The 18,353-nt window shown below is 28.9% G+C and overlaps 3 protein-coding genes and 1 pseudogene across 3 annotated transcripts in view; 2 read left to right on the plus strand and 2 right to left on the minus strand.

Annotated features, from left to right (window-relative positions):
• LOC113367954 (hemicentin-1-like) overlaps positions 1-6,863 on the minus strand; it is a 251,864-nt gene extending 245,001 nt beyond the window's left edge. The window contains exon 1 of the mRNA XM_026609523.1: positions 6,618-6,863. Within this exon, the coding sequence (XP_026465308.1) occupies positions 6,618-6,696 (79 nt within the window). The 5' untranslated portion in view covers positions 6,697-6,863. The remainder of the gene's footprint in view (positions 1-6,617) is intronic.
• Positions 6,864-8,661: 1,798 nt separating this feature from the next.
• LOC113366441 (KIF1-binding protein homolog) lies at positions 8,662-10,809 on the plus strand. The gene is made up of 2 exons (XM_026608041.1): positions 8,662-9,763; positions 9,825-10,809. Exons 1-2 carry the CDS (start codon positions 8,803-8,805, stop codon positions 10,646-10,648), a joined length of 1,785 nt encoding a protein of 594 aa, XP_026463826.1. The 5' UTR covers positions 8,662-8,802; the 3' UTR covers positions 10,649-10,809.
• Positions 10,810-11,044: 235 nt separating this feature from the next.
• LOC113366732 (conserved oligomeric Golgi complex subunit 8-like) lies at positions 11,045-14,197 on the minus strand. The gene is made up of 5 exons (XM_026608388.1): positions 13,899-14,197; positions 12,509-12,981; positions 12,236-12,449; positions 12,010-12,176; positions 11,045-11,935 (listed from the first exon to the last, which is right to left on the minus strand). Exons 1-5 carry the CDS (start codon positions 13,945-13,947, stop codon positions 11,204-11,206), a joined length of 1,635 nt encoding a protein of 544 aa, XP_026464173.1. The 5' UTR covers positions 13,948-14,197; the 3' UTR covers positions 11,045-11,203.
• Positions 14,198-14,644: 447 nt separating this feature from the next.
• On the plus strand, positions 14,645-15,648 carry LOC113368076 (annotated as a pseudogene).
• Positions 15,649-18,353: the final 2,705 nt, after the last annotated feature.

Here is an 18,353-nt window from a genome sequence, read left to right on the forward strand (position 1 = left end):
AGGAGCAAGTATATTAGCAAGAAAATCCGATATGCTGGTTCAATGTTTTCTCGACGTTGCAAGTGATTATAAATTTTTTAGCACCAAAATTGGAACTATTGGTGTATAGCATCGTGCCTTAAGGCAAATTGCTGAAACTTCCCGTACCTAAAATTAAAATTTCTAAAACAGATTCAGTTTTCTGTTAAAACTCGAAAAAACTCGATTTTTGACTTAATTTTTTAAGATATTAATAAAATCTTAGGACAGAGTTTACTTATAGCCCTAAACTATCATCATAAAATATTAATACTATTAACCGAACCAAAGATTTTCAAAATAATAGAAAAATTTATCATTCCAATTTTGACAATTGCTAAGTCTCCTTTCTTATCGATTATTGAAGTACATACGTTCTTATCGATAAGTAATATTCATGCAGTATTCCCTAATGCAAAATTCCCAAAAGTTGCAAAAATAAAGATCTACAACAATGCAATATACATAGCTAATTTTTGTATAGTCTAATGTAAATTTTATTCATTAATTTATCAATCGTAAATTACAACAAAAATACATAAGCTAACTTCAAAATTTGCACATTAAGAGTAGAGTTAAAAAAAACAATGATTATTCATATGATTTTAAGCGTTATCCAGTGGCCATATGATTTTCAATCTACGAATATATGAAATAAGAATTCAATTACTATTTTTCTGAAATGTAAAACATATATTCGAAACTCGTATGACTCTTGCACAAAAGAATTTACATTGCAGAATTTCAAACGCATTTATTGAACTCGGAATTGCCTCAACATACATATAAGAATACTTGAAATAAGGTGAGCATTTCACAAATTCGCAACATTGAACAAGGTAGTTATTACGAGTATATATAAGAAAATGCCAACAAGAAAATGTTGAAATTTTTCAACTTCAGTTACATAAGGAAAAACTCAAGGAAACTATTTGCATATAACGAACACTCATGAACAGAAAATGTATACAGGTAACACTTGTGAAATATTCTGCAGTGAGAAAATTATCTTGGAAAAAACTATAATTTTCAATTGTAAAATGATTATCGTTAAAGCTATGGAATTTTTTTTATAGTTCCAGGTTCTATAATCGCCCCGGGCAACCTGACATCAAGCAGCAGTAGAAAAAATTCTATAGTATTGCAGTTTTAAAGAAAATAATAAAGATTCATCACATAAAGTTAAGACAACTATTAGGGTTGCCATAAATGAATAATGTCTATCAATTATATCAGAAACAAGCACTATATGTGAATATTCCATACCACCATTCCCAACTTTAATCGATCTTACTTAATCTTTGTCTTTCATTGACATAGAGAATTTAGACAGTCACTGTTTGCCTTTAGATTTTCTCATCTTCTACTTTTTGCATTTGTTTGTCACGAAATTGGAAAACTCTCGAATGCCAACTTTGCAGAATTTTCCTATAGTTATTTCCACTCATTTCGCTAAACTCAATAGAATTTCTTGCAAGAACTTTTCGAGACAAATTTTAGTTTACCTGCATAATTAACTATGGAGTTATAAGAAATTGCTGGTTCTATAATATATATATACATATATATATATATATATATATATATATATATATTTGTATGTATATGAGTGTGGTGTGTGTGTGTATTTATAAAGTTAATAGCAATTAGGTCTTTATTTTGTTCAATTTAATACTAAATATATCATTGAATTATTTTAATTTTGTTTTAATAATTTTCAAGCTACCCTTCATATTTAATATTTTTTTGTATAAAATCATAGCTTTTTTAGAATAAAGAATTGTTTTGTATGTTAATTTACATTAATAAAAACGAGAATTGTTAAGTTTGGTCCTGAGTTGTCAATATTCGTCAAAAATTGCCCATTTTAATCAAAAATTATCAACATTTGTGAAAATTGGTCAACATTCGTTGAAACTTGGTCAGCATTCGTAAATATTAGTCAAGAATTATCGATTTTGATCATGTAAAATATCAATTATTGTCGAGAAAATATTATGATAGTATAATGATATTTCCAGAATAGGTGTATACAATTTGTATTTTATGTAAAAATCAATGTATGTATTTAAGTGAAATACAGCAAATTTTCAAATTAAATTAAAAATTTTGTCGAGAATTGTCTATTTTGGTTGAGATCTGTGTGTTTTGTAAAAATTTGTCTTTTTTGGTCGAGTGAATTGCGCATTTAAGTCCAAAATAGTCAATTTTTGCAATAACAATAGGTTTGATTAAAAGTTGTTTACTTTGGTACATAAGTATTTCAGATAAATTGTTGCCCATAAAAATTCTCTATATGCAGCATAAAATTCACTGCACCCGTTAATGCATTTGAATATACATATAAATATACATAAATGAACTTTATTAACCCTTAAAATAATAATAAATGATATCGCATTAAATTACGTTATAACAATATTTTCGCGTTATAAATATTTTGTTTTGTGTGAGAATTATGTTTGATTCAGAACAATGAATTTCAATTTGTTTTATGGATAATATAAATTTATTTGAACCGAATTGCAGAAATAATCAAAATCAATTTTAAATTGGTATTTCGAAATTTATCACTAATTCATTAATGTGAAAAAGTTTAATAAAGTGATGCACTCATAGGCTTCGATGATTATATCTTTAATCTAATATTTATATAGGTATGACTTTAATCTGTAATATATAAAGTAAAATAAAAAAGGCAGCATAATGTGCTCAAAATTAAACTTGGATTATCCATTTGGCTTCTAAAATATTCCGTTATGATACTATGAGCTGCTAGTGAAATATACAGTCGAACAATGAAACTGAATAAAAGAGCGTTGAAATGTATACGAAGTATGTATTTACAAAATGCAAATCGGGCATTTAAAAAGTTTTCATCTTGCGCAATTACCATAAAAACAACATTGAAAAAAAAACGTTTTGAAATATATATCGCCAAGGGAAACGGAACAAAACGTAAAAACAATAAAACAAGACGTATTTATTCCGAAGAGAATAATCGTTACTGCTTTTGTTATAGAATATTAATAAAAAGAATTCGCAATTGGAAAAATTTATTCTGAAATTGCAAAACTATAACATAATATTGATATTTCTAAAACTATTTTACCAATTAAAAATAGTTCCAGAAACTTGCTACTGTAAAAAAAAACTTAGAAGCCAATTAAACATGTTCACAAGAATGAGGACTTAGATTACCGAAAAAGTAGATAAAAAGCTTTATTGGCCGTTAGACACATAGTTTTGTGTCATCTTCAGTGGACTCTAGTTTGAAGGCACAGATAGAAATTATTATTTAAAACTAATATATAAGAAGTGGTATGGTATGAACTTACATGTAATTGTAATAATCCTAATTATTTCATAATTATAATTGTTCACAATACACAATGAAACTAATTCTTGTCACTTTAAATTGAACAATATATTCATTCTAAACTTTATATATTTTTCAATTTAAAGTCAACGTCAGTCAATGATGTGTTTTTGGTAAACCTTCGAAATATAAACAAAGTCTTGATGACGCAATCTCTGAATTTAGCTTTATTCCAGGTGGCGACAATCTTGCAGGTTATAAACTACAAGCAATTTTTCTGTATCCAATAATCTTGCATAAAATTTTCTTACTACTTCATCAAGCTTATATCTAACCAACAGATTATCTATGTTTTGTTACTAAATTACTCCCTAACTCATTTCAAAACTACTCATGGCGTTACAGTATTAACATCTCCGCATTTTCTTTTATACCTCGCGAGTAAAAACAAGATTGGCAATAAAGTAAAATATACCTAAACAAACACTCATTATTCTGAAGAAAAAGAAAACAAAATAAATTACTATGCCGTCATTTTTTACTTGACGTAGGACAATAGGGCTTTTAATGCTTCATTAAAACAGTCGCACCCAAAGGGCGGCCGGAGTAATTAGCGTCAAACGTAGTCATAATAAATGTTGGAAATTAAAAATGGCACTTCAAAGATCAAGCGTGAAATTTATTATAGGGAACCTGAAACCATTTCCATAAAAATTTACTATTAATGAAAGATAAATTTTTATATCACGATTACGATAAACAATATCTGATAGAAGATTTGTAATCTCAAATGAAAGTCTGATATAACTACTGCTTGATGTCAAGCTGACCAAGGTTGGTATCAATCTCGAAAATAGTCGATAGACGACGTTCTTAAAGAGAAATTACAGACTCAAATAATAAAGTAAATTATTTTTATATGATATATATGTTATAAAATTTATCTATCGCAATTTCTATTTCTCAAACCGATCTATATTAATGCTTATGCATTTAGCATTATAACTCGCGTTATTTAAGTAAAACTTTGATATTCTTACTTTTGAATAGCAATCGAAACTCATTCCAATATATCTTTCAAATGGCAATCCAATGGTTGTCCTTGTCTACATACGAAAATTTTATAAGAATTTATATAAAACTAATGATAAATTTTAATTCAATGCAATAATGTTAGAAAGACGGAATTTTCATTAGTTAACGCATTTTTCTAGAAAGTGCAATTAAAACCGATAATGTAGTTTCTTCAACCCGAAAAATTAATCAAATGCGAAATAAAGAATCGTTGCTAATTTTTGAAGTTATTAATTAGCAGATTCATTAAAATCGAATACGTCTAATTTCGTCTTGTGCCTTCGCTATTTACATACAATTAAAAAATAACCACCCTGCACAAAAGGAAATCAAAAGCCTTTCAATACAAGATTTTTTTTATAGTCGGTATTTTTCAGCAAATCATACTGTTTATAAATTACTGTTTTATAAATTGTATTGAGCGCTATTAGTTGAGATATTGATATCAGGCAATTCTTGATATAAGATGGATTTATTTTTAATAATAAAATAATAACAGGTCGTAGTGCCCTAGGGTAGGTCCGTGAGTTGAGTTAAATTCCAACTCAATTCAGGGAAGAATAGTGTGAAAAAATTTCCATTGCCATTCCACACCGCAGTGCCGGAATTATCTATTTTCAATTGGAAACATATTTTTGACCTATGTTTTCAAGTGAAAATGGACATAGCTGCTGCCCGATGTCAGGTTGTCTAGAGCGAAGTACGAACTCGCAATCACGTCCACAGTACAGAGTCTGTAAGCTTAACCATGGAAGACTCTTATTTATAATATTGAAAGCTATTAGAATGCAACCCCAAGTTGTTTTTTCAAGAAAAGGTTTGGGGACACAAACTCATAAGTAATATTGTGAAATTTATTATTTTAAAATAAGATGAACTAAAGATTTCCTATTACCATTCCACACCGCGTTGCCCGAAATGGGCTATTTAGAATTGGAAACATATTTTAGATCTATATTTTAAAGTGAAAATGGACATCGCTGCTGCACGGTGGTCCAGAGCGTGGTTCTACCTCGCGAAGATCCTGTGAGCTTACAACCATTACACCATGGAACATCCTTATTTTTAATGAGGAGAGCTATAAGATTGCAACCCCCAATTGGCTTAAAAAGATTTCTGGAGACACTCATAAGAAGACATGTTGTGCAATTTATTATTTTGGAAAAGTATTGAAGTACCCTTATTTTTAATATTGAGTGATATTAGAATGCAGCCTCCAATTGCCTTCTGAAAAACATTTTGGAGACACGCATGAGAAGATATGTTGTGCAATTTATTATTTGAAATAGTATAAAGTACACTTATTTTTATTATTGAGAGCTATTAGAATGCAACCCCCAATTGCCTTCTTAAGAAAAATTTTGGAGACACTCAAAAGAAGATATGTTGCGCAATTTATTATTTTAAAACAGTATCAACTAGATAAACGCGGTAATACAATCGCAAAGGATGGACTTTGCCCAAATCGGTTTAGAACCTTTGAGCAAAGGTTTGAAAAGTTAGCAATTTCACTAATATTATCCGAGGTAGAAATAGGTTTTAGAAACTCATGGTTGCAGAGCCAAAGCTCTTACCACAAATCCACGAACCAACCCTCAAAGAATAAATATGATAGTACTGCTTTGTAATAAGCTGGATGAGATAGGTACATTGGCCTTATATGTATTATAAGGTCTATTGGTGGTTACACTAATATCCGTACAAAATGCTTAAATAATTAAAATTGTTACTTTTTTCAACACTTTTTTACACCTTTACTACTTTTTTTACACCTTTACTACAAGCGTTAATATCTCTAAACAGACCATAGATAAACAAGTATAAAACAGACATGCGTTGGACTATGAGCCCTTTTTAACTAATGGTATCTCATATGAGGTAATAAAAACTAAAACGGGTATTACTGATTTGATTTGCATCATTATGAAGACTATGAGAACATGCAAAAGAACAATATTCGGGATATTGAAGATGGCGCAGTAGGAACGACGGCAAAATGCATTATTTGTGGAGACTGAGAAACCCTAGTCTAAATTCTACGTGTAACAAAAGGCTAAACCAACCCTGTCCAAATAAGCTGTTATGTATAATTACATTATATTTGCGACCACTCATTTCTTGCACCCACCCATCTTAAGCGCGTTTATATCAATTACCCTCGTCAATAACATTACCAAAGCGCATGCAATAAAAATTCTTCGCCAACCTGTATTACTCCTGCAAATCGCAATTACAGCAGCGCAGAAGAAAGCGGATCTCATCGTGCTGTCCACGTTCCCAATCATTGTCACTATTATATTATCATCCAAAATAACACACTACAATCACTTTCTAACACAACATGTAACAAATCATGTACATTTGTACAAAAATTCAGAAAACACGTGGTTTGTTCTATACCCTCTGCTCCGACCGAAACTGTACCGTGCGCCGGATGAAATCGTACTAACGTGGTGCGAGTGCAGAAGAAATGCTTTCCATCCGCCGGCAGCGCCGCGGCAGAAGCTGGTGAAATCTTTTGCTGGTCATGGAGCATGTAAATATAATGAGGATAATGGAAACGGAAAATTTATTAGATGTAAGATATTTATGTTTTAGATATATTTTATTTAATAGATTCTTGTTTATGTTATAAACTTAATAGATATACAGCCTTGTATATTTTAACTTTATTCATTTATAAAATTATAGCTTATTTTATATATATATATATATATATATATATATATTATATATATATATATATATATATTATATATATAAATATAAGTAAATATATATATAATATATATATATATATATATATATATATGTATATATAAAACAAAAATCTTATTAACATGCATTTATCCAGAAGATAAAATAAAAAGAAAACTGAGATATGTTTCTTAAAATAAATTTAATTGATTGATACGTTTTGAATCCATATTTGACTCTTCCTCAGTAAAACCAAAATTAGTTTTCCATTTTAGTCCAGTCATTATAGTAAGTTTACCTCAGAATTCAAACTACCCAGCTGTAAGTCAGTAAATACTTGTTTATTGACACCCTAAAGTTGTCTTGAAACCTACACATGGTATTGACACCTACCGAGTTTCTTACCTAATTTAAGCTTAAATGACTGGATGGATGCCTGTTAAGGGGGTGTCCATTAATCACGTGAGGTTTTTTGGGGAGGGGGAGTTTGACAAAAAATCACGGAATATCACTTATGAGATGGAAGGGTATAGTAAGATATCACGTGTATTTATTTTTCAGCTGATTTTTTTTAAAAAAAATCAAACATTAAAAAATAAATTCAAAAATAGTACAGTTTTTTCACGTAACTAAAAATACACGTGATGTTTGTTGAGGAGAGAAGGTAATTTTGAATATCACCATTGATCACCAAGGGAGAGGGGGGGGGTCCAAAAATCCTTAAAAACTCGCTCACGCGATTAATGGACGCCCCCTAAGAAGTTTTTTTGTTTGCTAAATTACTATCTAAGTCTAAATCTAAACTAAACTAATCTAAATCTAAACATATGCTAAATTACTATCATAAATAAATTCTATTATAATTAATTCTAACTAATTGCTATTAAAATTATTACAATTTCTGCTATAATTATTATTACAATGTGCTCAACTTAAACTTTGGAATGGTATCCTTATCAGTGAGTTTATATATTTAAATAAATGAGTCGTTCACCAATTTGCTATATTTTTCTCGACGTTTCAAGTCATTCTGAATCGTGTGAAACCAAAACTAGAAAAGTAGGTGAGTGGAGCGTAATAGTTGTCCTGTCATTACAGTAAACTTACCTCGGAATTCGAGATACCCAGCTGTAAGTCTGTAAGTAGTTGTCTCAAAACCTACATTCCGAGATTCTTACCAAATTTAAGCTTAACTGGACTATAAAGAATTTTGTCGATGTTACCTCAAAAACTGCTGGACCAAATTCAAAATTTTAATAGCCATTCGGAGAAAATCGAGAAAAACGAATTTTTTTTAAGAAACCTAACAAACATCTTCAATTGTTGGAAGCATAAGAATTGCGATTTAATTATCAAAAATTTATTGAAGTTAGGAATAACGAGTCGAGTCAAAATTTTATTTTATCGTCACAATTTTACAAATCAAAAGTTGCTAACACGTATCGCGAGTTTCATGCAACTTGCGTTAAAGTAAAATGCCACTTACACCTATTTTTGTCAAAAGAACAAGATCCACTTCTTTCTTTATCAATGATCTGCTCCATCTACCCTCATCATACTTCATTGTAATCTATTTTATATTGAGGTAGGACCGCGGTAAAACAGCCTGCTGCTTTACCGACATCGTATATGTCATTTTGACATAAGAGAATTCGCGTTTTTTAATATATCAATATAATTTTTAATTTTTCAAAATGTTTAGTTCAAAAGAAATTTACGTAGATCTTAAAGAAAAATATGATAAAGTACAAAAGCTCATTCTCGAGGACAGCAAACAAGATCCTGCAGCCGAGCCATATAAATCCAAGTATGCCGCAAAGGTTATACTTGAAGGGATGCAAACTCAATTGGATCAATTACAATTGAATGAAAATGATGATAAATATAAATTAGATACAATGTACTCGGTAGTTCTCCTAAACTTAGGTCTAATCTGTGTTGAAACAGAAGAATTATCCGCAGGCGAAAAATTCCTTACTTCTTGTGTGTCCAAACTAGAAGGCAATCACTTAAAAGATGATGCAATTTTAATGACCACTAATGCTTTAAACCAACTAGGAATTTTATGGTCCCTTCGCACAAAAGCTTCAAAATCTAAAATATACCTTGATAAAGCTGAACAATATTACTTAGATTATAAACAAACCGAGAGCAAACCCATCAACATTACAGATATATTCTCCTCCGACGCCACCACATCTGAAGAAGGCCTACTCTGTTTAGAGAAAACATACACATTAACTTTATACTACCTTGCACAAGTATACGGCACCTTAAATGAAGATTTAAAATCATCTCTGTACTGTCATGTGACCTTAAAACGACAACTGGAATTTAATGATTACGAATCTATTGACTGGGCACTAAATGCAGCAACTTTATCACAATATTTTACTGAAAAGAACGGTTTTAAACAAGCACGACATCACTTGGCAGCAGCATCTTGCATATTAGATAAATATGAATCCGTTTTAGAAAATCAAGTGACTGATGATGAGACAAAGGCAGCTAATTTAGAACAATTTAAACATAGATCTGCAGATGTAGCGAGATGTTGGTCTAAGTATGGATTATGTTTACTGTCTAACTCCTGGGAAAGATTAATGAATCATGCAGATGATCCAGAAGATTCACCGGCTTGCAACTTATCATCAGGTAATAAATGATATTTGTTGAGTTAAATAATTATATATATTATAATATATATTGTTTACAGATTTATCCGCACTGGTTTTGAAAGATGACAGCAATATAAGTAAACAATTACAAAACTTTACATTTGAAAATTTAGATTTAAGTCATTATGAGAAACAGATATCCTGTGATTTTGTTTTAACATTCGATGATGCTAAACTGGTGTTCTTAACAACTCAAAATTGGTTGAATTGTGCAAAAGAATATTATACATTGGAAAATTTAGCTTCAGAATATGCACAAATTATAATGGATTATTCACAATTATTTAAATACCTTGCACTATTTGAAGAAGATGAAGATCGACAATGTAAAATGCATAAGAGAAGAATAGATCAGATGGAAGAATTAGTGAAAAATCTCAATCCGCAATACTATTTGCAAGTTTGTCAACAATTTTGGCATGAACTAGCATTGGCATACTCCACTATATTAGACATTAAATTAGAGAAATTGAAAACTCAAGATAAACCTACTCCTCATGCTCTAATCAAAATTAATAGTTTAATCGACAAAAGTATTGGTCACTTCCAGAGTTTACTTGAATCCGTAAAGCATCCAATCAAAAAAGAATTTCCAGAAACATTCTCAGAAAACGTTGAACTATTTGCAGTCCCATCATTCTTTTTGGTGGCTAGATTATATAATAAATATATCACTCCAGATAAGTTAGCACAAATGGAAAATACAAAGAAGAGTTTAGAATACTATGAATTTGTAGTAAAATACTGTGAAAAACACCCTGAATGTGCAAAAAGACTATCCGTTGAATTAGAAGTTAGCAAGGAACTTGTGAATCTGTTGCCTTTGAAAATTCAGAAATTAGCGGGTGAAATTGTACATTAACTTTCTTTTGCTTCTCAATTGTAAAACAAACTAGTCATTCAGAAATGTTTTGAATAAATCTTGTAATAGTCAAATAATGCTATAGTTGTAATGTACAATGATTATGCAAGCTTATTATGATCTTTAACGACTTTGAAATAAAACCATATTTCGATAGTGTAGCCGCTTAATGAGTCTGATGATTTTTTATGATATATATAATTTAATCATGCTTATTTCTTTAAATAAATAAACTGTTATAGGAAGGCTAAATTCATATTATACACCAATACATAAGAAAATTCCATATTGGAAACTTATCAAGTAGCTCATTTTAATTATTAAAAGAAATACTTCTCAGTGAAAACATTGCCTTTGATAGAAATATTTACTTTATTTTCTGAAGGCGTTATATGTTTATATGTCTGATATTGCACATATTCGATATAAATAAACATGTTTGATGAAATAAGTAAACTAATTATTATTTACAATAATTACAGCAAACTATAAACATATTTATAGTTTCAGCAAATATGAAGATAATACCTAAACATCGACCATATTTTGGCATACCTATTGAATATCCTCTGTTTTATTATCTATAGCATCAGTTTGTATGTCATATTTCTTAGGTAGCAAATTATCTATAGTTTCAAGAATAGATTTGGTATCTAAATATCCTATTCCTTCATTTTCTACATTGGAAATACTTATGCCCAAAAATGTAGCAACAGTATTACAAGGAAAAACCGTATGAAGACATTTTTGTATATAAGGCAGCAAATCATAAGCATAACAAACACAGAAATTTGTGAAATTATCTTTTTCTGATGATGTCAAAATTTTGTGCTCTTTTTTATAGTAAGATAAAATCGATTCAGATACAACTATTAATGAGTTTTGGATATCAGTCGTAACTTTATCTACAAGAGATAAAGGAGTGCACAATCGAAATTCATTAAATATTGTAAGTAAACCGTTACAATATTCAGCTAAAGGATAAAAATCAAGCAAACTTTGTGGCGGAGTCAAGCCTTCTTGGCCTTTAGTTCTGGAGTTAGAGTAGTGTTTGTTTATCAATGTAAAATTTTCTAAATCATCTTTTAACTTTTTAGTTATTTGGGATAAAGAAATATAGAACTTTTTATAAATCGTTTTCAATATTATTGGGGCCATAAGACTACGAAAATCTGCTCCTACTCTGCTAAATGATAATCCAAAATACATACACTGCCCAATGAGAGAATCCAAAGACGATGTGGCTTTCTCAAGATCTTTTTCCATGATATAAATAATTTGTGTAATCTATAATAAGGGAAAATGTTATACTAATAATAAGACTACTTTTACATCAAAATAAAATTGCAGCTACTAATTACCTTTTTATGCAACCAGCCATAAAATATATATGATTTATTTATATTGACTTGATTATTATTGGGAAACGAGTATTGATCATCGTCATTAAATATAGCTTTGTATTGGGTTACTATATTAAATAAATGTATACGTGAAAGCTCAATAGTCTTGCTTAAGTGATGGGAAGCTGTAGAAATGTATAATTAAAACCAAATATAAAAAGAAGAAAGAAATATTTTGGTATACCATCATCTTTGGAGATATCACTGAGAAGATTAGTTAACCATTCTTCTCTGGCTTGTAAAAAGCGAATTCTTAATTCTGGCTCTGTAAATGCTTCCATTCTTCTCAAGTAACCCACAATTTGTAAGCATTTAGGTAAAGTTAAATCAGTACCTAATGACGATAATAACTTTTGAAGCATATGTTGCCACAACTTTTCCATATCTGACACAATACTCTATAAATGAGATAATGAATTAGTGTAAAACATCATTTTTGATCTTGATTGCAAAATACCTTCACAATTAATATGTGTCCATGTTTCATTCCTAATCGTTTAATATAAGCTGCCAGTTCTAAAGCTTCTTCAAATTGACCCTCACGAATACAAGTTTCCATCAAAGTCGGCAACTCTAGAATTTCTAATAATTCTGAACTATGATTCAAAGTAATTTGATTCAAGTATCGATCTGAATTAATATCACTAGATGTTGTCATGAAATTATCACATTTTGTAGCAAATTCTGGAATTTTTGACAATAACGAATCTAAGTTCTCTTTTGTACATTTAAACTCGTTATAAATTTCTCTCGAGCATTCTGCTGTTTGAATGAAGGTTTTATAATTGGATATTGCAAGTTCTTGAGTCTGTTGAATCAATAATTTTTTTTCTTCGGATAATCTAGGCTCTTCACGCTGTAGTTGATCAACTGTGCATGAGCCTAATTTATTTAGGTATGCAGTAAATTGTGCATTATTTTGCAATGAGTCTAAAATAGTAAAAGTATTATATGTTGAATAGTTAACAGTTAGTAAATGAATAAACATTAAAATAAATAATACAGATATAGAAGAAATGGAATATATAAAATACTTGGGCCTTATAATGCACGAAAAGCTAACATGGACAAAACATATAAATGAAATTAAAAAGAAGATAGCGGCATTAACAGAGGCTTTAAAAAGGATCCATTCTTTCAGGGAAAAAAATAAGATATTGATTTTAAAAGCGCATGTAATACCCATAATTTTATATGGAATAAGTACTTGGAGTCAAACAACTAAAGCTAACTCAAATGATATACAGAGAATAATTAACAAAGCCATAAAAATAATGTATAATTTTCCACACTTAACACCCACCAAATACTTACAAACAGAAACGAATATTCATTTACTAAACAACATAATAAAAATAGAAAAATGCAAATCAATACACAAAATGAAATATAACAGAATTAAAACAAGTACAACAATAGACACAAATAAAGATATACATGAACACTACACTAGACAACAAAACAATTTTCACATTGAACACGATAGAAAGAAGAAATTGAGAGGAAATGTCATATGGAGCGCTAGTAAAATATATAATGAGTTGCTAAACAATATTAAGATGACGAATGATGTCAACAAATTTAAAAAAAAAATAAAGAAATATTATAAGGAAATTGAAGATCAAATAGATATTTTAATTATAATAAATATTGTAGTATAATGAAATAGACAAATGATATGTATATATAAAATAAGAAAATTGTTTCATAATCTCTCATACCAGATACCCCTGTCTGACTTAGATATAAAAATAATATATAAATAAATAAATAAATAAAATAAATAAATAAATAAAATAAATAAATAAATAAAAAAGATAAATAAATAAATGAAAAAGAGTATTCACCTGGACACCCATGGGGAAATAATAACTTAAATACTTTTCCAGTCTCCATGATTGTAAATTTGATTTGAAGCAAGAAATTGTTCTATAAAAATTGCATGAGGATAAGTTATACTAATTCGAATATCCTTCAACAATATAATCCTCAAACATCTAATTGCACTATCTGTTTAAACATATTTTTATTTTATAAGCCTGAACTGTCATTCGACACGTCAACGTCGTGAATGATACAACATAACCTAATCTTGCACTGACAATATAATTTAATCTAGACTAAAATTAACTAGTGGGGTGGTACATCTAATTATGTTTGAATTAATATATAAATTTATATATTCAATTTCCACACAATAGGCCAATACTCTTCTTTTATCTATGAGGCCATTATTTACTGGTCGTCGAAGAACTGTCAAAGTTTGACGGTTAGGTCGGTGGCGACATCTAACACAGAACAATATGAACCCGGTAGTCACTACGTAGTTCCTCAAGATTTGGGAACAATTTAGCATAGAGGCGCTGCATGCAATTGCCTTAGAAACATATGAATCTTAGTGGATTCTTATTGGATTCCTTTATATGCAATTATATTCATATAAAGTCGCTTCGTAGTTCCTCATAAATTGGGAACGATTTTGCATAGAGGCGCTGCATGCTATCGCCGTATGAACTAAGGAGTATTAGTGGATTCCCATTGGATTCTTTTATACGTAAATATATATAATTATGGACCCGGTTGTGAAGGAATATCAATATATACATTTATATATCGTTTTATACGCTATTATATATATAGTTATGAACACAGGGTATTCTAATATTGTCTAGGACCTTAACTAAATTAAGTTATCGGGTTTTGTTCTGAGATAATAAACCGAACTGTCAAAAGGGTTCACTGTTAAATGCGAATTAACTGTCAAATACAATTTGCAATAAACATATTTATATTTGTACATTAGATAAATTATATATGTGTTTATATGCATACGTAACACCAGCCAGAGTTTGTAAATTGCCGTATGTGCATTAATTTTTATATACATTTAATGTTATGAAAAAGTTAATACATTATCACAATGTTACTCATACTTTTAGTGTTTTTCCTCTTCTTCATTATAACTAGATGTTTGTATATTATATTTAATATTCATTACTCCAAAACTTACAATGAGAGTCATTCACGAAAAGAGCCTGCAAAAACTTTGATATGCATTGGCTCAGGTGGACATACAACCGAAATGTTAATAATTGTGAAAAGTTTGAACCCCCAAAGTTATAGCCCAAGAATTTATGTAATGGCAAACACTGATACTACAAGTGAAACAAAAATCCACGAAGCAGAAAAGCAAATGCCACATTCTTCTAAGCAATATTCTATAATCAAAATAGCAAGAAGTCGAAAAGTTTTACAGAGCTATTTTACATCAATTTTTACTACAATATACTCCACGATTATGTGTGTTCCTATTCTGATAAAAACTAATCCTGATTTGATATTGTGTAATGGACCCGGTACTTGTGTGCCTTTATGTGTAATTGGTTTTTTGTGTAAAGTATTTTATCTGAACAATAATTTGAAAATTGTTTTTATTGAAAGTTTTTGTCGTGTAAAAAGTATTTCTTTGACTGGTAAAATCTTAAATGTTTTTGCTGACGACATTATAGTGCAATGGGAAGAGCTATTAAAGATTTGTAAACGAGCAAAATATTTTGGTAGATTAACATAATTTTATACTGAAAAAAAATAATGCAATGACCAACACCAAATATTAAATTTAAATTGTATTTATATATGTTATAATTATAAATAAAATATATTTATTTGATTTTACTGTACATATATTCTATTTTTGTATACATTTATAAAAAGTTTTATAAATAAAATTATTTACACCATTTTTTAATGAATTTTGCATTTGAATAATGAAAATATTACTATGAATGCAGCTGCTAAAGGTATAGCTGATGCTTTTGGCTTTTCAAATATCTTACAATACTATTAAAAATAATACAGAAAAAAATATGAATGTAGCCGATAAAGAGATAGCTGATGCTGTGCCGCCTCCTAGTCCTGGCACAAGAATATTTTCACCTGCGTTTCCATCAGGATTTACACCACCGGAAACTCTTATTCCATCACCTGTTGCAATTTGAAAATATACTTTAATTTGAATCACACTAAAGCTTTTATGTTGCAAGAAAAAAATTAAAACTAAAATTAAAATCAATAGTTAAGGCATATTTCATATTCATAATCAGCTTTGGCTAGTTATTTGTTTTTCATAATATAATATGTAATTATTGAAATCAAAATAATAGTTGAGATATATATATATATATATATATATATATATATATATATATATATATATTGAATGGTAGAATCTTGGATTTGTGTATATTTTGTAGAGTTTCGAACAAGAATCCAAAAGTAATATAAAAACAAGAAAAGTTTTTAATAAACAATTTCTTTATTTTATTTTTCTTTCTTGTTTTTTTTATTACATATATATTTTCTTATATATATATATATATATATATATATATATATATATATTGTAGAGTTTCGAACAATAATCCAAGTAATTTTTATATATTTAGATATATTGGATTTATATAAAAATCCAAATATATATATATATATATATATATATATATGGATTTATATATAATTTGGATTTTTGTTCGAAACTCTACAAAATATTCACAATTTTTTTTTTAACAGTTAATTACAAGAAAACGGCTCGGTAGATTTTTACCTAAAACTAATCAGTACCATTCCCAACTAATATCTTTGGAACTGTTTTTGATTTTTTAAAATCGGTTTCATAGGATGAGCTTAAATGTGGGCGAAAAGTTTAACACTTTTTTCAGATTACAAAGAAACGGCTTGGCAGATCGTCGCACAAAACTGACAAACGATAGTCCTCATCGAAATACATCAAATGACTTTTAAATTTCTGAAATCGGTTCAGGCGTTTTTGAGAAAATGTCGATGAAAAGTCTAATTTTGAAAAAAGCCAAAAAAAAGATACCAATTTTTGCAAACTTTGACGAATTTTTAAAGCTAAACGAGTTGTAGGACGGTAATATTTTAGTATGATCTAGAAGACTATGGTTTTTGGAGAAAACGTCGATTTATGGCAAAAAATCTGTTCACACACATACACACACACACACATACTTTTTCCAAATTTGGTCTCATTCGATTCAGAATGGCTTGAAACGTCGAGAAAACATAAAATTAGCAAATCGGATTTTTTGATGAAATCATAAACTTCTCCTTCGGAAAGTTAATAATTATGAATATGTAATATTCCATAATTATTAAAATGTATTTAATTTTTTTTCTTCCAAAGTATAATTAAATTAATTTAATATTATTAAAGAATCATGCTTATTTTCAAGTGCTAAGCATTTTTAAAGCCCGGATTATGAAAAAATAATCTATTAATTCGTTCAGATAAGATAGTTATAGCTTTTAGTGATAACCTTTTGAGCATGACTCTTCTATAGATAAATACTAAATATACAACTAATAATTATTTTTGTAATGAGTGTGTACAAATTATATTACCACTATTGCATAAAGGTTCTGAGCATTTTCGAAAATACGTAATATGAGACCAGTCCTCCACTTGCTCGTTCCCAAACTGTAACGGAAAATTATCACAGGTTTTGAAATTTGTTAATTATTAACATGCACGTATATAGACTTGTTTGCAGTTAGCACATTTCACAATCTCGCCAATGTCATTGTACTACTTTTGCGATCAAAATATCGTTGTCAGCAAAATTAATAAACATCTTTGAGTATATACTATAGAAATCTATTAATTTGATTTTTTGTAGAAATATGAATAAGACAATATGCATTCTATAACAAGCTAGTTAGTGGTATTAGATAGTGGTATTTTGCCCTAAGTCATCTTCCATAAATTTTCTGATACCAGAAATAATCGATTGATTCATAAAAGGTATGATTAACCTTTCAGTTAATTTTTAAATGATTATTTCAAAAACAAAATTTTTACTCTTCATAAAAAACTAGTCAATAGTATCAATCCATGGTTTTTTAAACAAAGTTTTGGCCGTTTTATTTTTTCAAATAACCAAAGATATCTATCTATCCATGGATTTTTAAACAACGTTTTTTCCGTTTTATTTTTATGAAATATTCAAAGACATCATGGATTTTTGGCCGTTTTATTATTCGAATTGATATTTCAAACAACATCTGTATTTGTATTAATTATATTGCGAATAAAAAGACCAGCCGAATTTGACCAAAAATTAATCACTACGATCTCCAAATAAAATTATTCTAACGGTTTATAGATCTGTTCAGGATTTTTGGAAGAAACGTTGACGACAAGTTTTGAGCTTCTCTGCTTTTATGAAAAAAAGGCATTACTGATCATGAATCATCGCAAATTTTAATTTTTGTTTTAAATCGGT

Source organism: Ctenocephalides felis, unplaced genomic scaffold, assembly GCF_003426905.1.
Source record: "Ctenocephalides felis isolate EL2017-DRISC unplaced genomic scaffold, ASM342690v1 CF-g0.4_SCAFFOLD_01170, whole genome shotgun sequence".
NCBI classification, from domain to species: Eukaryota; Metazoa; Arthropoda; class Insecta; order Siphonaptera; family Pulicidae; genus Ctenocephalides; species Ctenocephalides felis.

Bases quoted from the DNA above. Each gene is read 5' to 3' on its own strand.
- LOC113366441 (XM_026608041.1), top strand. From the start codon at position 8,803: ATGTTTAGTTCAAAAGAAATTTACGTAGATCTTAAAGAAAAATATGAT. The intron at 9,764-9,824 runs GTAATAAATGAT...TATTGTTTACAG, and splicing joins GGCTTGCAACTTATCATCAG to ATTTATCCGCACTGGTTTTG.
- LOC113366732 (XM_026608388.1), bottom strand. From the start codon at position 13,947: ATGGAGACTGGAAAAGTATTTAAGTTATTATTTCCCCATGGGTGTCCA. The intron at 12,177-12,235 runs GTATACCAAAAT...ACATTTCTACAG, and splicing joins TGATATCTCCAAAGATGATG to CTTCCCATCACTTAAGCAAG. The intron at 11,936-12,009 runs GTAATTAGTAGC...CCCTTATTATAG, and splicing joins ATGGCTGGTTGCATAAAAAG to ATTACACAAATTATTTATAT.